This window comes from Oryza glaberrima, chromosome 11 (genome assembly GCF_000147395.1).
Source record: "Oryza glaberrima chromosome 11, OglaRS2, whole genome shotgun sequence".
Classification (NCBI taxonomy): Eukaryota; Viridiplantae; Streptophyta; class Magnoliopsida; order Poales; family Poaceae; genus Oryza; species Oryza glaberrima.
Window position 1 is genome coordinate 23,477,107 of NC_068336.1, and position 18,027 is coordinate 23,495,133.

General features: G+C 40.1%; 1 protein-coding gene across 1 annotated transcript; it reads left to right on the forward strand.

Annotated features, from left to right (window-relative positions):
• Nucleotides 1-1,599: 1,599 nt before the first annotated feature.
• LOC127755061 (uncharacterized) lies at nucleotides 1,600-7,817 on the forward strand. The gene is made up of 12 exons (XM_052280696.1): nucleotides 1,600-2,077; nucleotides 2,538-2,596; nucleotides 2,706-2,789; nucleotides 2,900-3,193; nucleotides 3,895-4,034; nucleotides 4,491-4,578; nucleotides 5,030-5,212; nucleotides 5,401-5,562; nucleotides 5,664-5,857; nucleotides 6,167-6,317; nucleotides 6,768-6,930; nucleotides 7,454-7,817. The coding sequence occupies exons 1-12, from the start codon at nucleotides 1,654-1,656 to the stop codon at nucleotides 7,516-7,518; spliced, it is 2,007 nt and encodes a 668-aa protein (XP_052136656.1). The 5' UTR covers nucleotides 1,600-1,653; the 3' UTR covers nucleotides 7,519-7,817.
• The last annotated feature ends 10,210 nt before the right edge of the window (nucleotides 7,818-18,027 follow it).

The window sequence follows — 18,027 nt, forward strand, 5'->3', positions numbered from 1 at the left end:
TAAATAAGATAAATGATCTAATGCCATGCTAAAAGCTAACGTCGTCGTCTGTAAAAATAATAATAGTATATATCATTGGTTAAAACAGTTCATATGAAGTACATTTTCTCACATCAGTAACATGCTAGAGGATTTCAGATTCTTTTTTTTACCAAGATAAAAGAAAAACAGTTGTCAAAGTACATGAATGCCCAAGGGGGAACTATGCTACTAGTCATCACCTATGTAGAGGACAAAAAGGTTGCTTTTAGATGTGAGTGAATTTAATGTCGCTTTTATCTCTCCATAAATTAGGTGTAGGTATTTGTTGGTGAGACCAAAAATTGAGCTGCTAGGGGTATCTACTTTGTCTGTTTGGCATCTCACATTAAAATCACACAAGGTGAATTAAGCAGGGTTCTTTGTGCAAATGTGCCTTGAATGGACCATTTGCAAAAGGGCAAAGAGATCTCTCTGCAAGTTTGTTGCTATCAATCAGTATCAGGTGGTTCAACTAAGAGCTTACTGATTGTGTCAACCAAGGTCATATTCCAAGACATGACCTACCAAAGATGTTCCATTAATCAGTGAATCACTGTTTGATGGTCATAAAACTGGGGTTTAACCACCACTTTGACTTTTACGATATGATAATCATCGTTTGATGGCAACGGAACTAGAGAAATACAAAGAATGTTTTGTAGGTTTGGCTTTTTTTTCAGGCCGTTTTTTCTAGAACATGTTTTTTTTTTTGGTAAGGTTGCTCTTTTACTTTGAAAAGTGTGATGATGGAGGAGGATAACTATGCCTTTGCATTACTACTAGTATGTACCAATATGTTATAATAGGCCAGGTCTATATGGCTAAGAAATAGTGATTAATAAGGATATAAAATATTTGATACGATGGTTATGTTACACGGAGCGTAGTGTACAAAATGTGTTGCGCGCAGTGGGATGAGGGTTGAAAGGAAAATGACCCGTTTTGACACGGAGATAATCATCATTTGATGATACCATGCACTATATCATAGTAATGGACGAATCCAGAATTAACCCAAATCTCAAACCAACCTTAAAGAATTGATCCCTACATAGTAAAAAAATATTCATCCTAATAAGCCTCCAGTCACATATTTTACGCTAGATAGCCTTGAGGTCCGGGTCCACCCCTAGTAATAGTAGCATAGTTTTTGGGTTCAAAGTTCAAATGTTGATCCAATCTCCAAACTTCAAGCTCGTCAATCTTGAAATGCTGCATAGTACTTGCATTGACAAATTTGTTCATCTTCAAACATGTGCGAAATAATCAAACACAACGGACCTTATCTTTTCACATATACTTGTGTTTATCAGCCAAAATTTCAATTTTTTAACCTTAAATTTAAAGCTGATTTTATTTTTTTTATCGAGGTTTATTTTTTAGCCTTTACTTTTACTTTTAGATCGCTAAGGACGCGTATATAAAAATTTTATTAACAGCATTTTGTTTGCAAATACTATGGGGCTGAACACTTGCAACACTTGAGAAATCTCTCACCCCCTGACCGGTGGGTCCCACCTGTCAGCCTCACATCCCTCCAGGCCGTTACTACCCCCCATCACCACCACCACCACTCCACTCCTCTCCCTTCCTTATCCCCTTCCTCTCCCGCCTCCGCTCCCCCGCGCGGCCATGGCGGCCATGGCCACCACCTCCACCTCCGCCACCTCGTCGCTGCTGCTGCCTCCCCTCCCCTCCAGGACCCCGACCCCGACCCCTCGCCGCCGCCTCCCGTTCGCCGCCGCCGCCGCCGCCGCGGCGCCACCTCGCCCCTTCCTCGTCTCCTCCCCTCCGCCTCCGCCCGCGCCCCGCGCCCGCCTCGCCCGCCGCGCCGCAGCGAGGGGCCTGTACGGTGGTGGTGGTGGTGGGGAAGAGGGAGACGGGGAGGATGGGGAGATGGAGGAGGAGTATTATGATGATGGGGATGAGGAGGGGGATTGGGAGGAGGATGATGATGTGGAGGAGGGGGAGGAGATGGACGTCGAGGCGATGGAGGAGGAGGCCCTCGGCGCCGTCGCCGACCTCTCCGCGCGGCTCAGCCGCGAGCTCCGCATCGGTGAGTGGGGGGTTTCAGCTTCGATTCGCTACCTCCGACATGGCCAGGAAAGTAGGAAACTAGTCAGTGCTTGATGAGAGAGTAGCATTTAGCCTAAAGTGCATAATCTAGTGTAGTAGAACAATCCTGTGTGGAATTTTGAGTCAATGCGTAGTTCCATACTCTGGTCGTGGCGGGTATGTTCGTATATGATCAGATGGATGCTGCTTGTTGATGATGAGCTGATTGTTGTGCTGAGAATCATGATGATGCAGATTAATTGATATTTGGCCTTGGAGCATGATGTATGAGTTTGGGAATTGCAGTTCTCTGTATTTGTATATTTGAAAGTTTAGTTGTTAGTGTCTAGCGTCGCAAACTTTTTCAAGAACAGTATTTTTTTCGGTTTTCTCCTTTAGAAGGCTGTTAAATATTTACATTCACTTTGTTAGTTCATGGGCTAAATGTGTTGTGTCTTCAGATGACGATGTTCGGGATAAAAGAAGAATCATCAGGGATAAGACATCAGCATCTAAACATGTAAGTATATCTTCGTATTCTTGTAAATTGTAATCCTAGTTGATAAGCTGATTAAGAAAGCATAATGTAAACAAGCTCTATTTTCTTTACTATTGGGTCCATGATTCAGATACCGGATAATCTTCTTCCAAGGGTGGCAATAATTGGAAGGCCCAATGTTGGTAAATCTGCATTATTCAATCGCCTTGTTGGGGTAAGCTATTTACAGCTACAAATATTACTTGAGCGAAGAATTGGCATTGTGTGTAATTTTTATCTGAATGCAGAGGCTGCTATGGTGTATTGAATTCTGGTGTCTCACAGGGCAACAGGGCTATTGTTGTTGATGAACCTGGTGTGACTAGAGATCGCTTATATGGGCGATCTTACTGGGGGGATCGAGAGTTTATGGTTATTGACACTGGGGGAGTGATTACTCTATCAAAATCTCAAGCAGGTGTGATGGAAGAGCTTGCTATCACAACTACTGTTGGTATGGATGGGATTCCTCTTGCCTCTAGAGAAGCTGCTATTGCTAGGATGCCATCAATGATTGAAAAGCAAGCAATTGCTGCTGTTGATGAAGCAGCTGTGATACTATTCATCGTGGATGGTCAGGCAGGTTCAGACAATTACCATTTTTTTAATTTGATCATTTTATTTTCTGAATTCTTTTGTTACATTTGGTAGTTCTGATTTTTAGCAACACTTTATACTGCAATAGTTTTTTCAGGAATACACAAAAGTTTTGTGTATCATTGCCTTTCTACTATAATATGAAGGAATCAATTTTAGCACCTGGTCTTGCCAAGTGATGGGCTGTTGATTACATACTTAAAATCCACCACATTTACAATTGCTCCAATAATGTCTTGTAGTATGCTTTTTTTTATGCATGTGGTAAACAAAGTCATCTAGAGAGAAATATTAGATATTCCTGTTAGCATGTTTCTTGTCTCATTCTCTGTGTGATTTCTGTCTGGATCTTCTATTGGGTATTGAAGCATTCCTTTTCCAACTTCTGCATGCTGATCTAGTAAATTTCTTTGGCTTCTGGTTACTTTCTACCTGGAAGCAGACTTATGTGTATACATTCTTATTGAATGCGTGTTTATAGTTGCTAGAGTTGATAAACCTCCTGGTGCTGAATTTTTGTTTTGTCTAGTGCCTTTGTTGCTTCATGCCCCTGAGTAAGTTCATTCTTACATGGGTTTGCATTACTTGTAGCTCCAAGCCCTATTGTTGTTTTTAGCTACTGTTGACTGAATTATTGTAATGTAATGCCTTATCTAACAGAATGGGTATCAAACATCTTTCAGGATGGCCTTGTGGCAGCTGATATAGAAATTGCTGATTGGCTGCGTCGCAATTACTCTGACAAGCGCATTATACTTGCTGTAAACAAGTGTGAATCTCCACGGAAAGGGCAAATGCAAGCTTTAGACTTTTGGTCATTAGGGTAAGTTCAACATGCAGTTATCCTTTGCTGCAATTACACAACACTCAGTTCATTTGCAATTAAGAAATATTACATGATGTTCTATTGATTTTCCATTTTACATTTTGCGTACAATATATTAGGGCCAGCATATTATTGGGCTGATTAAATGTCAGAGGCACATACTTGATGATATTAGGTTAAGATGTTACTAAAGCCAATTGTTAGATGAGAAGTATAAACAATGGACAACTGGTTTCTGAACTTTTAGTGGTTCCACATGAAAGATCTCTAAACTCATTTAACTAGCATCACAAGAAGTTAAAAGTGCTCTTAGTATCCATAATCTGCATTCTGCAATGCTTTACTTGTGCTCTGCAATGCTATAAAAGTGTTCTTTTACTGTTCAACACTCAGCTTCATATTAACGTAATGCCTATTGGCTGCTCAGCTCATTGTTCTGTTGCTTCCTTCTAGATTTTCTCCTCTGCCAATATCTGCCATTACTGGCACTGGAACTGGAGAGCTCCTTGATATGGTGTGTTCAGAGCTAAGAAATTTTGAGGTACTGAACCTGCTTAGTTTGCCCAGAAGCCAGGCAATGTTTAATAGTGTATGTCTATATGCATGCTTGATACTCTTTTCTGTTTATGGCCGATAATGGAATCATTATTATAATTTTTTGTTGCAAGTTGCAACAATGAAACGTTACTCTTGGCTGTGGGAACAACTCAAGTATTGTTTCTGACAAAATGGATAGGCTAATTTAGTGGAAGATTTGACTCTCTTTCCTCCAGTTCTACAAACCTGGAAGCATGAATAGCTGCTAGATACACTGTGGTGTGGTTACTCCTTGTTATATCCAGCCTACCCATTGAGCTTCTGAATCCGGAACCTTGAATCATAAGTTGTGGTGTTTGTCTTTTCAGTAGTTCTTTAAAATATCCTTTTCTTTTTTCAATTTTTGATTGCTATATGGAAATATTTCGTCCATTACCTCACAAAATGTTTTACAGGGATTGGATGGAGTTGAAGAAGATGAAAACTATATTCCTGCTATTGCCATTGTTGGAAGACCAAATGTTGGGAAAAGTAGTATTCTCAATGCTTTAGTTGGAGAAGATAGAACTATTGTAAGCCCTGTTAGTGGGACAACCCGTGATGCCATTGATACCGAGTTCACCACAGAAGATGGGCAGGTTTGTTCAGAATGCTTCTGAAAGCTCAAGTGACCATGAGCAGCATAATTATTTCATTATTGACCCTAGCTATGTCCACTTTTCATGTATCTTTCATCTTTATAGCTAAGCACCATTTGAATTGGAAGAAAAAATTTACATCTCATAGGAAAGTAATTCTAATTTGCTGATATTGCAATATGCTGCAGAAGTACAAACTCATTGACACCGCTGGCATCCGACGCAGGGCAGCAGTTGCTTCTGCTGGCAGCACAACGGAAACACTTTCAGTAAAACGTGCATTCCGTGCAATCCGCCGGTCTGATGTGGTTGCCCTTGTTGTTGAAGCAATGGCCTGCATTACGGAGCAGGTATCTCTACCCCATCACATGCACATGTGCACCCCCAAACAATTCAAAGAGATGTTGCCTTACCAATCTTTTGTAACATGGTGAATTTCTGTGGTACCAAGGACTATAAAATCGCAGAAAGAATTGAGAAAGAAGGAAAAGCATGTGTAATTGTTGTGAACAAATGGGACACAATCCCAAACAAGAACCATCAGAGTACGACATATTATGAGCAAGATGTAAGAGAGAAGCTTCGCATACTCGACTGGGCTCCTATTGTTTATTGTTCTGCAACACATGGCAGCAGCGTTGACAAGTTAATCCCTTAACTTTATTTTTTACTCGCAATAAGCATTTGATACTTCACTACTATAGCATTTGATGATTTAACCTAGGCTATTTGTAGCTTGTCGGTGTTATTGTCTATTTTCCTGCATACCAGACCTGAAATTTAGGCTGATCTCATTAACTAATGCTTCATGCTGAATCTTCATGTTCCTCTGTTATCTCCCAATTTCTTATAATCCAACTAATTGCATTGCATGTAGGAGATTGCTAACTTCACTACTTATGTTTTTCTGTATTGGCATTTTAATTATTCGTTAATACACAAATATTCCTTCAGGATAATTTCTGCTGCTGCACTAGTTGAAAAGGAAAGGTCTAGAAGACTTGGTACGTCTATTCTTAATCAAGTTGTTAGAGAAGCTATAGCATTCAAACCACCACCACGAACAAGAGGTGGTAAAAGAGGTCGTGTTTATTACACAACACAGGTAGCTTCTAACTTCTTACTGAACCGTTCTGTTTATTCCTCTTAAGCCAACAAGTTTATGGTCTCATCTTTCAAGTAAATTGTAAAGGTCACTAGAGTTCTCTTGATCTCTACTGCAACTAAATTTTCACTTACTTGTATGTCAAGTGAAGTCCTTAAATTAAATACAGCACCTTAATTCATTTTTAAGTATCTGAAGATGTATGATTGATTGAAACTGGACCCCTTAAAGAAGTATTTCAAAGTCAGCAAAGGATCCACTGGTTACCCACTTCAAAGTATAATTGATACACTCACTGTCCTAAGATAGAGTAGTAATATGCATTCTGCAAAATTATCAGGGCCCTTTGAAATCCGTACTGCTTTTAGATTTGTAAAGTTCACCTTGGGGAAATGTTTTCATGCTTTCCTTTTCTTTTCGCACCAAAGGAAGCTTATTCTTAACCTGCAGGCTGCCATTCGTCCGCCAACATTTGTTTTCTTTGTTAACGATGCAAAACTTTTCCCTGAGACATACCGTCGTTACATGGAAAAGAAGCTTCGCTCTGATGCTGGATTCCCAGGAACCCCTATTCGTTTATTGTGGCGTAGCAGGAAGAGACCAGATAAAAAAGGTGAGTCAATATCAAAGTGCCCACATGCAAAATCTCAGGGATTTTAACTGAAAATAATTTTTCTACTATCATACCTGCATGTATAGAATTAGAAAAGATTATTTTGTGATTGAATCATTGAAACAGACAGAAGGACAATGCTAAGATAAGTGAAAAAGGACAGAAGGAACAAATATTGTGCTATCAGCAAGAGAGATTGTTGCAGTCCCATTATATTTGATTTCACCAATTTCTATGATATATGTAGGTGTACCGTGCACATGATAGGTTAAGGACCTTGGTCCTTGTATTAGAACAAATATAATGCTAATTGCTGCTGAGGCTTGTAGTTGACCAAAGTAATATCATGTGATGATAGAACATACAGAAAAACTATTTAATTGATCTGGGTATATCCAACACCGCTATGAATTTCATATTAGGAGTAATGTTTTGTGCTCTACCATACCTGCTGTTATAAGTCATATGATGATGAGGTTAAATAGAATTGTCATACCTTAATTACTCCATCTGTTCTTGGCAGGTAAATCTGCAGACAACAGCTTGCAGAGCTCAGTAATCCCAAGCAGAATGGCGTTAGCCACATGAGTTACACATGCTTTTCCGTTCTTGAGAACCAAAAAAGGGAGAGAATACAGAATGCTTTGCCTGCATTTTTCCCAAGAGGATAAGACTGCCGATAAAAAAAGAGTACAAATTGTATATGTAGTGGACGAGTACTAGGACTGGAGGTCATCTACTAGGTGTTGTGTACGTGGTGCTAGTACAAGTTTTGTATCCTTGGATGTCTAGGATGACCAACAAGTTGCCACGTTTGGTGTTCTGACCTTTGCTTGTGCCTTGGACGAATACTGAATAGTACGTATATTGCCTACGGGAATTTGCCACATCGGCGCCTCCACATTTTTTTAAGTAAATTTCACAAAACTACATGTTTTTGTGGTACAAGTTGCAAAGAACCACACATACTTTGATACTTGGCGTTTAAGTACATATATTTTGGTACTGTAGTTTCACAAAACCACACTATCAATGAATGGATTCACCCGTGATATGACGTGACTGTTACACTTAGGACAAGGACATGGTATCCTATTACCAGCTATCGCACGAAATTAATAGGATGACACATCCTCATTCTAAGTGGAACAACCACGTCATCTCATAGGTGAATCCATTCATTGATAGTGTGGTTTTGTGAAACTACACTACCAAAATATATGTACTTGAGTGCCAAGTGTTAAAATGTATGTGGTTTTATACAACTTGTACCATAAAACGTGTAGTTTTATGAAATTTACTCTTTTTTTTAACGTCTCGCAACAGTGTGAAGTTCATATTCATATTCATATTGATATAGTAAGAAAAAAAAACAAAATTACAACCTAGGAGATCGTAACAAGGAAAAAAGGAAAATAGCCTTCACCCACGCACCAACAGCTCCAACCCAACAAACCTAGGAGAAAAGGCTAGCACCGAACCGGCTGTCGCTATACGTGACCGGTCACTGTTCGGCCAACAAAGGAACTACATCCGAGAACGTCCAAAGTCTAACCTTAACAACCGACACCAGGCCCTACTCTAGCCACCTCTTGGGATTAAGAGAGAGGGTGAGAGAGAATGCTGGAAACGCTCTCCCCCTAGCCTCCGACATGTTCACCTTGCATAAGCTAGAGCGTCGACACAAGGGGACATGCATTTAGAGCAAGCTTGCACCAGTTGTCTGGAAGGATTCGGTAAGGGGCTACCTAGACAATGTCTCCAAGGAGAGGAGCAAAGGATACACCGCCACCGCCGTCCGTCAAGGTCTCAAAGAGAGCCGAGACTGGGTTTTCACTCGGAAGCCCCACTGGAGGTGAAGGGGTGGCACGACAATGCCCTCAAGAGAGGTAGAGACGTTCGAAAACATTGTCATTGCTAGCCCGATCAAGGCCAGGCTAGGTTTTCACCCACCGCCCGCCGCCTGCAAGTCTACAAATGACGCCCCGATGCTCCACCACCGTCAAGCCTTCGCCCGCGCATGGGCACCGTTGCACCAGCGCCCCCCTCCCTCACACCGCCGGTCAACCTCCGCATGTCGTGCCAGCCTCCGTCGTCACCGGCCACGTCTCCTCGCATCGTACTGGCCTCCGTCGCCACCGGCCGCGCCTCCTCACGCCGTGCCGGCCTCTGGCCACGCTATACAGCCGTCACCCACACCTCACGCCAGCGGGTGGTGCTAATGGGCAATCGATCGCTCGATCGATCCCCATCCCCCCCCCCCCCCCCCCAACACACTCCTCTTTCCCTTCCTCCTCCCCTCTTCTTCCTACTACACCATAAATTTTTTTAAAAAATATAAAAACAAAAGTTAGAAAATTTATATATATAAATACTATATAAATAATATTTAAATTCAAATTCAAATTTGAATCGAATATATAAACTTTTAACTTATAAACTTTGGTTCTATAAACTTTAGGTGTGTAGACTTTAGATGTATAGAAATACTATATATAAAAAATATTTGAATTTAAATTCAAATTTAAATTGGATATATAAACTTTTGACTTGTAAACTTTGGGTCTCTAAACTTTAGGTGTATAAAATTTAGGTGTAGCCCCGGTTGTATGGTCATGATGGGCTGTTGTAAGGAACTCATCAGTCAGGGGTTGCTTCTCGAAGTACCAGGATGGCATCGGATAGAGGGTATTAGCTAGTATATCAGATGACTAGAATGTATGTAAACTATGTATACTAGAAGTATTGGAATAGATTGTCTTTCTCTTTTCTTTCCACTTAGTTTAGATAATTTAGTGTGAGAATAAGTAGCTTAATTGCTTGTGTGTCACTCTACCCTTGGATTATCTTAACCCCTGCTTAGACTATGATTATCACAAGTAATATATAAATTATTAGTCAAGTTCTCTTTACCATGATCTTCCCACGGGATAAAATAAATACGATACCCTTGGAATACTCTCGGTTGAAATGCTACAATAATATATCCGTGCGCTTACGGATGAACTCTGTAACCATAATAATATACCAGGAGTATTTTTGCGCCATTGCTGGGAATTATATTTCTACTAATGTCATTAAGAAATACCAACACTCCACTCGCCGACCACCTCCCGTCCATCGCCCGTCAGCCACCGCCCTCCGCGCGCCGCCCAGCGCCGCCAAGCTAGGGTTAGGCAACGAGGATTGGGGATTGGAAATTTGGAATGCCCGGTTCACGGTTGGAGACTTGATTAGTGGCCGAGTGGGCCAAAATTTCTTCCAATGGGCTGATCCAAAATAGAAATAGTGAGCTCGGGATGGTCGTGGGCTGTCTTCCTTCCATATTTTAGCCTAAATCGGGAATTTCTCTTCCTCATCCCCACATCCCATAAAAAAAATTTAGTGGGGGTTTAGGGGTTCTCCACTATCCCAAGAGTGGTAGTGGGTCTCGAGACCCCCCGCGCCCACAGTAAATCCGCCCTGAACTTGACCCCACACTTGCTCCTCCTGTATATATACCCCTCTCGATTTCACCTTGCTTTTCCCTCCTCTCCCTTCCACTGCGGTAGTGGGGTCTCGAGACCCCCCGCGCCCACAGTAAATCCGCCCTGAACTTACCCCACACTTGCTCCTCATGTATATATACCCCTCTCGATTTCACCTTGCTTTTCCCTCCTCTCCCTTCCACTCTCCCATCTCCAACACCACGACGAACTGCTAGGTGATCCTTCCTTTCACTTTCTCATCTTCAACATCACGACGAACCGAAATTGTGGTCACTGACACCCTGACCCCACGCACCCTTACTCCTCCTATATATATAGGTGAAACTGTGGTCACTAACACCCTGAGCCCCCACACACACCCTTACTCCTCCTGTATATATACCCTCTCGATTTCCCCTTGCGTTCCCCTTCCCTCCCTTCCACTTTTCAACTACCAGGTTTTCCATGCCTCACCTTGTTCCACCTCGCGCTCCCCTCCCCTCCGTTTCACTTTTCAAACAGATCTCACATGCCTCACCTTGTTCCCCTCCCTTCCACTTTTCAACTACCAGGTTTTCCATGCCTCACCTTGTTGCACCTCGCGCTCCATGCCTCACCTTGTTGCACCTCGCGCTTCCCTCCCCTCCGTTTCACTTTTCAAACAGATCTCACATGCCTCACCTTGTTCCCCTCCCTTCCACTTTTCAACTACCAGGTTTTCCATGCCTCACCTTGTTGCACCTCGCGCTTCCCTCCCCTCCGTTTCACTTTTCAAACAGATCTCACATGCCTCACCTTGTTCCCCTCCCCTCCCTTTTACTTTTCAACTGCCAGGTTCGCATGCCTCGCCTGCTTCCCATCTCTCTCCTGCCTCCCTTCTCCGGTGAACGAGATCGTAACCTCTCCTGCCTCCCTTCTCCAGTGAACGAGATCATAACCTCTGCCTCCCTTCTCCAGTGAACGAGATCATAACCTCTGCCTCCCTTCTCCAGTGAACGAGATCATAACCTCTCCCGCTGCCTCCCTTCTCTGATGAACGAGATCATAACCTCTCCCGCGGGAGCTGCGGGAGCTAGGGTTTCAGCCGTGATTCTTCCTCATCGCCGACGCCGCATCAGATCGATTTTGTTCTTCCTTTTTAGCCATCGACGAGGAAAGGCAAGTTCGTAACCGTCGCCTTCCTCCGCCCTGGCAGCTAGGTTTCAGTCGCGATCCTCGGTAAGATTTTGTTGCCTTTTCGCCGTCTCCCTGTTACCGCGGAGTTTAGAGATGAACCCGAACCTTGTCGACCTCCTGGAGCAGCAGGAGGGCTCTCTCCTTCCCGATGAGGTCATATATAGGCAGACGCGTAAATCAATTCGCAAGATTCGGTGGTAAAGAAAGATGATGATGCTGAGTTCTTGATATGTCGGCCAAACTTTGGTTTCGTTACGCGACCACAGCAAAACACTCTCAACAAACATCACCAAGAATAATATGAGATTAACTTGGTAAGATGTTTAAAACTAATGCTATTTTTATCTATTTGCCTTTTTTCTAGATATGGACTTTATACTGATTTCATTATTGATGTTTCAGGCTAAGGTTGCTTAATCTTACAGTTTTAACTAATATCTTGTTTTTAAGATAATTTTCTTAATGAATATTGTTAGATTTAGTAGATATGTTATTCTATGTTGAGGGAGATTGTCAACTTTGATAGACATGTTATTATATTTTGATTGAGATTGTTAGCTTTAATAGACATATTATTCTGTCTTGATAATGACTATTAACTTTAATAGACATATTATTTCGTATAAGCATTTTTTTAATATTTGTTTTGATTTATCTGTTTTGTTAGGTGACTCTACATGTCTAACAACAATTGATAATTTATATTGTTATTGTGTTTTAGTTAAATTGATTTTTTGTGGCATTGTGTTTTGTAGTAGTTGTAGTAGTTAATCTTTAATTGATAATTCATATTTTTCTTTATCTTTAACCTAGTATAAAGTATCAATGGCGTAAGCGATAAGATTTGTGCTATTAATTGTTTAACCTTAAAGCTGTAGGCCTAATTGATTTTCTCCTTAACACCAGATTAATATATTTTATTTTTGATTATTTTAAACAATTAATTAGTACCTGATCAGTAGTATTCTATTGCTACATTATACTATGATTTGAATAATATGATTTCTATGATAGAATGGGATACATAACAAGTACATGCTCATAGTTATACAAAATACAATAGAAGTAATTTTTCTTTACATATCAATAGTAATATTGTTGAAGAACAACATGGTGTCTAAGAGTTGGTGTAAGGAAACAAGTAGTGTGCATTATATTTTCAAAATACTTGCTTCGCCCTAGGGTCTATTTATAGACTATATTTCCTGTACAAGTGGTTTTACATAATTATCCTCTCATAGAGATATTTATAGTGCTTTTACATAATTTGTCAAGACGAGTAGTGAAGACTTTGGGTATTGTGGTTTGGGGACATCAATTAAACTCGATCTAAACATGACGGGCCGCAAGTGGACTTATTCCTATTGATGTCTAAATTAAATGTGCCTGGCCCAACCTTTCTGGAAGAATCTTCCCATCGGGCGCCCAATGCCCTCCAAAAAAAATCGGCCGATCAAATGTTCCAATTGACCAAAAAGTGAAACATCAAGTTATATATGGTGAAACAAAAAACCAGCAACTGAAACATTTAAAATTTTTGTGAAACATTGTGTTGATACACGTTGAAACATGTCGCTATCACATATAAAACAAGAAGTGTTAATAGATTGAAACATATGTTTTTCTTTTATCAAAATATAATCATGTGATATCTTGTTATAAAGATTTAACTATAACGAATACAACGGTGTGATCGGATCGTAGATTGGATAAGTAGTTTAGGAGAAAAATCATTTTGAAGCTCAATAAAATGCATGCATGAATGCATGGATGAGGTGGAGAGAAAGTAGTAACAAGTAGTTTTGGGAATTTCGTGAAACATGTTGAAGACATGCATTGAAACATGTCGCTATCACATATGAAACAACAAGTGTTAACAGTTTGAAACATATGTTTTTCTCATCAAAATATAATCACGCGATATCTTGTTATAAAGATTTAATTATAACGAATACAACGTAGTGATCGAATCGTAGATTGGATAAGAAATTTAGGCGAAAAATCGATTTGAAGCTCACTAAAATGCATGCATGAATACATGGATGAGGTGGAGAGAGAGTAGTGACAAGTAGTTTCGGGAATTTTGTGAAACACGTTGAAGACACACATTGGAATGTGTCGCTATCACGTATTAAACAACAAGTGTTAACAGATTGGAAGATATGTTTTTCTTTCATCAAAATATAATCATGCAATATCTGTTATAAAGATTTAATTATAACAAATACAACGGTGTGATCGGATCGTAGATTGGATAAGTAGTTTAGGAGAAAAATCATTTTGAAATTCCACAATTTTCAATTTTCAACCAATCACAATTTTCTCTAGCCAATCACAATTTTCTCAACCAATCACAATTTTCTCTAGCTTAATTCCACATATTTTCTCAATATATATGAAATTAAAAATAGAATACATGCATTAGATCCAGATGATATAAAACAAAATGGATGGATTTTATTGAAAAGATCAGATTCATTATGAATAAAAATATGAATCAACAATTTCTCATTCACTAATTTAACATATTTATTTTGATCTATACTAAACAATATTACCATGATAACAAATTATTATCGTAACTTAATGCAAACTAAGGAATTAGTGTAATTTTATAGATAATTTAAAGAATTGGTAGAATAGAGGGCATACCAAAGATAAACGCGCCTAGAGTATCATCTCTTGACATTCTTCAATGCAACAGAAGATTTGCTCAAAGTTGTATTTTCCTATCGCATTCCCGTAGTTCTTGTCCAGAGCATGCTGAAAGCCTTTGGATGCAATTTCAGATCCAATAGGCAATTTGCCCTGGAAATAACTTAAATTGTCTTTGAGTGCACAATTATTATTTGCTACAAACTGTCCCATTCTAATAGGAGAGCAAATTAAGTTACTCTCTAAACTGAAAATACAGGTTCCATTTTCTGCACACAATGAAGCTTTATCCGACTATAGTAGTACCCTTATAAACAGCACTGAAAACACCTTGTCCCGCTTATTTTTACTTGTGAAGTTATATTTGGCACATCTCCTGGAAGGAAAGCATTAGGTTATTCTTCTGTTTCAAACAGGAAAGATCTACAAACTGAAAATTTGAAGATAATATCTACATCTCTTATGTTTTCCTGCCTCTTATTACTTCTTATCATGCACAAGTAGTGCCCATATTGTAGAGAAGAACTTCTTATCAGTATTGATATCTCACTGAAACCTCACTACACAAAATGAACTATAGGCTTTTTCTGTTAGTTTAATTTTGTAGGGAAGATTGAGCATTAGTGCTTTGAGAAGGATATTCTTTACAGCAGTATCAGTGATTAACTCATCACATATCAAGATAATAAATATGATATACAAAAATTGAAGTTTAATCTGAAACTGCAGTGAATGTTGTCATAAGAGCAAGGTCAACAGTACAGTTGATAGTTGGCTATACTTATCTCCATATCATAAGGTCAACAGTACAGTCGATAGTTGGCTATACTTATCTCCATGTCATAGTTGGCTATACTTATCTCCATGTCATTTTAGAGTTGATATTAAAGCCAACTAGTACAATAGAGAAATTGTTGGACGGGCTATATCTCATCAATGAAATAATTAATTGTGCATGCATATATTAAGGCACTATTTAGTTCCCCAAAAACTTTTCGAAAAAACACCACATCGAATCTTTGTACACATGTATGGAGCATTAAATTTAGATGAAAAGAAAAACTAATTGCACATTTTGCATGTAAATCGCGAGAAGAATCTTTTGAGCATAATTAGTCCATGATTAGCCATAAGTGCTACAGTAACCCACATGTGTTAATGACAGATTAATTAGGCTCAAAAGATTCGTCTCGCGGTTTCTAGGCGAATTGCGAAATTAGTTTTTTCATTCATGTCCGAAAACCCCTTCCGACATCCAGTCAAACGTCCGATGTGACACCCAAAAAATTTTATTTCACTAACTAAATAGGCCCTAAAGTGTATGATGAAAAGTGCACACTATGCTTGTGACCATTTGTGCGTGGTGTGCACATGAGCCTAGAAAAATAAAGCTACGGTTCATTCATGTGTACAGCGACGGAGAGGAAGAGGAAAAACGCACAGGGGATCAAACGAAGTGATGGTTGGGCCCACAAATCGTATTTTCTATTGGCACTAGAAACTGTACATGCATATTTTTGCGTGCTATCGCTAGCGCTAAAATAGTCGCCGGCTTCGTTCTATCTCTACGGTTCTCTCCCTTCCAACTAGGAGTTGGATTTGGCTGATCTAAAATATTTTGATTTTGTAGCCTGCTGAATCAGCTTATCATACTTGCCCTAACTATGTAGTGGAATTTGGTTGTCGAAAACACAGCCACCGTCGTACACAACGGGCTAGCCACGAAGGTGATCAAGAAGGAAGAGGATAACTTGAAAAAGAAAAGAAAATGTGTGAAGAAGATGGTAGAGTTTGTCATTGATGGTGATGACTTGGAGTTTACCTTATCATACGAGGAAGATGAACTTAGCTTCCTTTTTGAGAAAAGCAATAAGCTCATGCTAAAGGATCAAGAAATGTTCCAGCGGCAGATCGAGAATTTTGGCTATGCCTTTAGCTATGGTATGAAGGAAGTCATCCTCACCGATGATGAGGACGAGGAAGGATGCGATATCTTAAGTGACGACGAAAGATATCTCCATCCACTACTGGAGAATGGCTCTTTACTCCCGGTTGAGAAACCCCTTTACTCCCGGCTATACAACCGGGACCACGAATCCGGGACTAAAGATGCCCATCTTTAGTCATCTTTAGTCCCGGGTAAAATAACCGGTAGTAAAAATGTTGTTACCAACCAGAACTAAAAATGGAGACAGGCTAGTTCGGTTGCTCCTTTTTTTATTGTTTTTAACTCTGAATATTGATTTTACTCCATTCCTAAATCATCCCTAAATCGTGAAATTTTAAATCGATCATCACATCACATATCAAAAGAATCCTCTCCAAATCCTCAAATCAATCATCTCCAAATACATCGTAAATTCTTAAAAAAGTTACATCACAAGTTCTAAAAAATCACCACAAATGCATCACACACAAATACATCTCAGATCTGAATCAAAATCACCACAAGGATCATCTCACACACAAAATCACAAGTATCATCTCACACACAAAATCACCACAAGTACATCTCTGCACGCCTGCCGCGCCGGCCGCTCCCGCGCCGCGCTGGCCGCCGCCGCCGGCCGGCCGCCCCCGCGCCGAGCCAGCCCCTGCTCCGCGCCGCGCCGGCCGCCCGCCCGCCGGCGGATGGGAGGGGAGGAGGGGGAGGAGAGGGGAGATGAGGAGAGGGGGAGTGGAGGAGGAAGAGATAAGATTGGATCTGAGGGGAGGAGAAGAGGAGATGATCCGTTCTTATCTAAATATTTCGTCTGGGACTTAACCGATCAGAGATGGGAGAAAATATTTAATCAGAGATGAGAGAAAATATTTACTCCCGGTTGGTAACTCCAACCGGGACTAAAGATAAATCTTTACCCCGGTTGGTAGTACCAACTGGGACTAAAGATCTTTACTCCCGGTTGATTGTAATCTTTAGTCTCGGTTGGTAGTATCAACTGAGACTAAAGATCCTCAGCCCCCTGACACGCATCTGATAAGGGATGAACCGGGACTAAAGATCAAAAATTTTTGAACCGAGACTAAAAATAATTTTTACTACCGGTTCTTATTGGAACCGGAACTATTGTGAAAATCCTCCGACCCAGCAAAGATCACTTCTCCAGTAGTGATCGCCAGACACCCTAACTAGGACGATTTAAACACCATGGATACTCATTGATGAATATAAGTTAGTTCTGCATGAGAATGTAGCTAGTGATCTGTTTCTAATATACTACTCCGTTTAGTTCAACTGATTTGGTATTTTGCATCGGTTCTTCATTTATTGTGCTTCCTGCTCCCACCTCCGATTATACTAGTGTACAACCCATCGCCTCAGGATGCAGCTAGTTAGCCCACTGCTCCTTCTCTCTTCTTCTTTATCTCCTCGATATATGTTTATCGTTGGCTTACAGTCTGCTATTATATCAGTATAGTAATACTTACTCTCCAGTCCTGGAGTCCATGTCGTCTGGATGCGTGGAATGCTCTCCACCCACGCAACGGTGAGTGCATCGAGACCAGCACGTGTTTGACTGTTCGTCTTATTAAAAAAAATTATGAAATATATAAAACTATATGTGTACATGAAAGTATATTTAACAATAAATCAAATGATATGAAAAGAATAAATAATTATTTAAATTTTTTGAATAAGACGAATGGTCAAACACGTATTAAAAAATCAACGGTGTCAAACATTTTGAAACGGAGGGAGTATATATACTTCCATTCATTATCTTAAAAAAAATATACTTGTGAAAAAGAAAAGATTCAGTTATTACGGTATGCAAAATTCCCCACCTTGTCATTTGGC